The sequence below is a fragment of the Myotis davidii genome, unplaced genomic scaffold, assembly GCF_000327345.1.
Source record: "Myotis davidii unplaced genomic scaffold, ASM32734v1 scaffold147, whole genome shotgun sequence".
NCBI lineage: Eukaryota > Metazoa > Chordata > Mammalia > Chiroptera > Vespertilionidae > Myotis > Myotis davidii.
The window spans coordinates 2628672-2634186 of NW_006383010.1; the positions used below are offsets into that span (position 1 = coordinate 2628672).

General features: G+C 39.3%; 1 protein-coding gene across 1 annotated transcript in view; it reads right to left on the minus strand.

Moving 5' to 3' along the window:
* TBC1D32 (TBC1 domain family member 32) overlaps nucleotides 1–5515 on the minus strand; it is a 114283-nt gene that overhangs the window by 65631 nt on the left and 43137 nt on the right. Inside the window, exons 18-19 of the mRNA XM_006778431.2 lie at nucleotides 4976–5114; nucleotides 926–1013 (exon numbers count right to left, since the gene is read on the minus strand). Of these exons, the coding sequence (XP_006778494.1) occupies nucleotides 926–1013; nucleotides 4976–5114 (227 nt within the window). The remainder of the gene's footprint in view (nucleotides 1–925; nucleotides 1014–4975; nucleotides 5115–5515) is intronic.

Sequence of the window (5515 nt, forward strand, 5' to 3'; positions counted from 1 at the left end):
CAATCCCACTTCTAGGAATAGTAGTATATCCCAAGAAACTAGAAACACCAATCAGAAATGATATATGCATCCCTATGTTCATAGCAGCACAATTTATCATTGCTAAGATTTGGAAACAGCCTAAGTGCCCATCAGCAGATGAATGGATTAGAAAACTGTGGTACATGTACACAGAGGAATACTACGCTGCTGTAAAAAAAGAAGGAATTCTTACCATTTGCAACAGCATGGATGGAACTGAAGAGCATTAAGCTAAGTGAAATAAGCCAGTGAGAGAAAGATAAACATCACATGATCTCACTCATTTGTGGAATATAATAAACAACATAAACTGATGAACAAAAATAGAACCAGAAACACAGAAGCATTGGACTGATTGTCCAACCTATGAGGGAAGGTGGGGGGTGAAGGGGTAAGAGATCAACCAAAGGATTTGTATGCATGCATATGAGCATAACCAATGAACACAGACAGTAGGGGGGTGAGGGCATGTGCTGGGGGTCAGGGTGGCCGGGGAGAGGTCAATGGTGGAAAAGGGAGACTCATGTAATACTTTAAACAATAAAGAATTTAAATTTTTTAAAAAAAGAAACTCTGTAACTTTTTTTGACCTAAGGCCTAATGTGGAAAAAATAACTTTAGAGTAGTATGCTGATACTTGACGATGCCAATTAAGTTTTCCATTGGCTTACTCATTATATTTAAATGATTATAATTCTAACTAGAGGCCCGATGCACGAAATTCATGCAAGGGGCTCAGCCCTCACAGCCCCGGCTGGGTCGTGGCCCTGGCTGCCTTGCGCCCTTGCAGCCCCGCCTCCTGCCCACTGGTTGTTCCGGAGGGTCATTCCAGAAGGTCATTCTGCTGTCTGGTCTAATGAGTATATTAGCTCTTTATTATATAGGATTAAAAGAAAAAACATACCTGAACTTTGTAGTGCTATTGTACCTGCTGCTGTTGATGCCACTTGGGTAACCAAAACTCCATAGTCAAATTTTTTATGCCTGCTGATCTAAACAGCATAAATAAGGCACAACCATGAGAGGCAGGAAAACATAGCATGCTAATATTTACTTATATGTAGAGTTACCAATTTTTTATATTAAAATACCAGACAAAAACAAACTAACAAAACCCAGAGATTATTTCAAGTAAAGATAAGAGTGGCAAAAACAAACTCAGAAAGTATCATAATTGAGTTAATACTAATGTAATATTTTTGACAACTTAATTTCAGATCTAGGTTCTTGTCTCAGCCATGTAACTAAGTAGCTTTTTGACCTTGAACAAGTCACTTCTCTCTCTAGGTCGAACTCTTTTCATACATAACATAAGGGACTTTGACAAGATGTAAAGTAAGATTCCTTCCAACTCCAAATTCTATTATGTTATTACTTAATTTGTTAGATTAGTTCTTCACGGATAAATTTCCTCATCAATAAAACTGTACTGACTGCCAGTTTTTTAACTGGGCTTTTAAGTAATCAAACAACTTTAAAAAGTAAAATGGTATCTTCTTAAAAATTATAATTACTTTTTAAAAATATATATATTTCTTTATTGATTTCAGAGAGGAAGGTATGCCTAAGCGACCATCCGACTGTTCAACCGTTTGCTCAGTAGCTATGATGAGCAATGACCACCAAGGGGCAGACACTCCGACCAGTAGCAGAAGGAGCCCAATTCCTCATGGAATCGGCTGTGGGTTAGGTTGTTGCTGGGGCACTGCTGGCCCCAAATCTGCTTCACCCACACTCACACCCAGAGAGGAGGGAGGAGGGAGCCAGTGGGCATCCAGGTTTTGGGGGCTGGGCCTGCAGGAGGGGTCTCGCAATCCAGGACCCCTTGGGGGGTGTCAGAGAGCCAGTTTCAGCCCAATGCCCACTGGCCAGGCTGACGGACCCCACTGGTGCACAAATCCCTACACCGGGCTGGTTTCAGCCCGATCCCTGCAGGCCAGGCCAAGGGATCCCACCAGTGCCCAAATCTGTGCACCAGGCCTCTAGTTTTACATATAAAATACTCTCCAGTAAAAAATGTTCAGCATTAATGTACAGATTTCTAAAGAGTGTTGTAGAAAACCTTAAACAATTTATTTCACCCAGAGAATATTATACATGTATTCACGGTAAAATACAAAAATGAGTATCTCTCTTAGCAGAAATCAGAATAAGGAAATAACAAAGACATTATATAATGTTCTTCCTTCTCAGACTTTGGCTAAGATCAGATTGGCTTATAAAATGTTTGCTTCTAAACAGGTAACCACTTAGGTATTTGTATTTTTTCAACATTTCATTTAAAAAATCTATTTCAATAAAAATTTTAAAATATAAGCTGTACAGTCAGTTTTAGGGGCAAAAAACCTGAAGGACAATGGAAGTTAGGTTAATTTCTTCAATTTTCTGCTATTTGTATCTTTATCATTTGCCTTCCTTTTTCTATTTTTATTACTCATATCTCTCTTTTCCTTAATTTACCATCCAATAGTTCTGCAATTAGATGACTAGAAGTAAGATAAATGTCTATCCTTTTCCCACTTGCCTTACTCCGTAACAACTGCAAACACACTTTACTCAATCACCCCCACTGATCCTGCTGATCCAAACATGAGAAGCCTTGGGGCTTCCCAGATTCACACGAAGTACTGAAAGGAAGGAGCAGAAGAAAACCACAGAGAAGTTAGAGGTGCTTTGCTAACAAGACTCAGATTTCGTGGACACTGTTAAATACAAATCTGAGTTCTAGTCTTACTCCTGTCAGTCACTAGAGCATAAGCAGAATATTTAACCAGCCTGGGTCTCCACTGTCTCTTCAGCACAATTAAGGAAATGGCCTAATGGTTTTCTTACCAGGTAAGTGAGGATCTACATTTTCAAAAAGTGTTGTGAATAGCATAGAGCACCATTTGAGTACTGTAATAACTTCTAAGATTATAAGTTTCTGAGATCTGGGAAACAATGACTTCTATTATAACCACCAGTGTGGTACAAAGGAAGACAAGGTTGTCTTAAAATTTGTGAATGTAAAAAATGGTATCTAGTCATAGGTGTATTATCATAAAAGTGGTTTGCATGGTTTCATACATCTGAATGATACTAAAAAATGTATTTGAATGGCTTGAATATTTTCAAAAATGTAAAAACAAAAATGAAAACGCAAATGATCAACTAGTACTGAAAGAGATTCAAATTCACCATCAGCTAAATTCAAATTAAAACAACACAATTTCATTTATGTAAACTATATTTAACATAGTCTGAATGTACTTCCCCCAAAAATCCATGTTAAAATCCTAACCCCCCCAAGGTAATAGCAGTAAGTGGGGCCTTGAGGAGGTGATTAGGTCATGAAGAAGGAGTGTCCTTATGAATGGGATTAGTGCTCTTATAAAAAAAAATTGCTGAGAGCACCCTAGCTCCTGCCATGTGAGTCCCTTCACCTGACCATGCTAGCATCCAGATCTTGGACTTCTAGCCTCTGGAACTGTGAGCAATAAACGTGCTACTTATAAGTCACCGAGACTATAGTATTTTATAATAGCAGCCTGAATAGACTAAGACAGTATTATACAAGAAGTATGCACATTCAAAAATATTACACATAGAACACTGGTATGAAGCCTGGAGTAGGGGGATACATGCAGAGTAAACAGGACTGATAGGAGAATAAATTTAATCAAGAGAAAAATCTTGCATGGACAGATGGGGACATTATGCAATGAAATGAAACATGTAAACAACTAAATTCTCCATACTTGAGGTCCATTTAAACAAATAAAAACACATCTGCACATACCAACCTAGTATAATAAACAGATGTTCGTATGTTTTATTTATAAAGAGATGTTCTGGCCCCGCCCTCAGGAACTACTTAATCTACATTGGCAAAAGCAATCCTAAAAAGTTAACTATTTGTTTTTTATAGGCTTAAATAAAAGCAGGAAATTACAATGACAACTAAGGAAGAACAAATACAATCTATATATATAAAAGCCTAAACGGCCAAACAACCAGAACGACCAGTCAACCAGTCGCTATTACATGCACTGGCCACTAGGGGGCAGACGCTCAATGCAGGAGCTGCCCCCTGGTGGTCAGTGCGCTCCCACAGGGGGCGTGCCACTCAGCCAGAAGCCAGGCTCACAGCTGGCGAGAGCAGCTGCAGCGGCGGGAGCCTCTCCTCATTCCGCAGCAGCGCTACCGAGTGGCAGCAGCAGGTGCAGCAGGCCGGGATGAGCACAAGCAGCACGGCACCTGGCCCCGGCTCAGGCTCTTCCCTGGCCATCTGCTGCTTGGTGCACTACTGCATCCCTCGGGGATGTCTGAATGCCGGTTTAGGCCCGATCCCCACACAAATCCATGCACCGGGCCTCTAGTGATATTTATAAGGAGGCAACCTAATCACATCAAAAAACAACAGCTGCCAGAGACAGAGAATGAAGGCATGCTACCTATGATCCGAAAGAGCTCAGAGGTCTAGGGATATTTACCGTGACAGCAAAAACTGAATATACCTCTATGACCTCTACCTCAGAAAAGGCAGTATTATATTATAAATTTTATTTAACAGTGGCAATAATAAAATCCCTCTTCAAATATGTGTTTCTTTTCAAATGTGATGCCTACATTGCCACGGACACATACATTTAACCCCAACAGGTTTTTCTCCTGAGGTTCCACCCAGTTTTAGTATATCCAGATGTTTGACAGCACCCTTACAAAACACCTGGATAATTAACTGAATTTTTCAACTACATAGGCTTGTTTGCCATCCTGTAAATACAGCCATAGATACCAACATCAACTCTCTAATGCTTTCCTAAAAAACAAAATCAAGTTTAACATTACAGTGCTGTATGGTTTTTAAACTCAGGTTTAATAACCTCTTCAAGCACAGAAAACAGGATAATATTCTTAATGGCTTTTAAAGCAACAAAAATTCCTTTTGACTGTGGCAGATGGTAATTCGTACCTGTAAATTTTTTGCATATCGGTTGAACATAAATGTCACACATTCACTGATGGCACCTGTTCTTTGAAGAAGTAGTAGTCCTTTAGGGGTAGCAGCAAAATTTAGTAAACCATCTAACAAATTCTCTTCCCAAACCATACTGAAACAGGTGAAGAAAAGGTATGAGGTTCTTTATTATACTCAAATGGAACAGAAAATATTTTAGCTTAATACTGCTGATAATTAAATTTACAGAGTACACATTGGTTGCAAAGTATTCAATATTTTTTAAAATATGACAAAAAGCATAGTTTCCTCAATAGCGAACTCTTTTTACTTTTATTTATTTTTAGAGAGAGAGGAAGGGAGAGTGGGAGAAAGAGAAACATCAATGTGAGAGCAAAACATCCAGGGATCAAGTCCGCAACCCAGGCATGTGTCCTCACTGGAAATCAATCCAACAACCTTTCAGTGCATGGTATGAGTCATGTCAGTCAGGCAATAGGATATCTTTGCATTGATTTTTAGAGAAAGTGTAAGCGGGTGGAGAGAGGGGAGGGG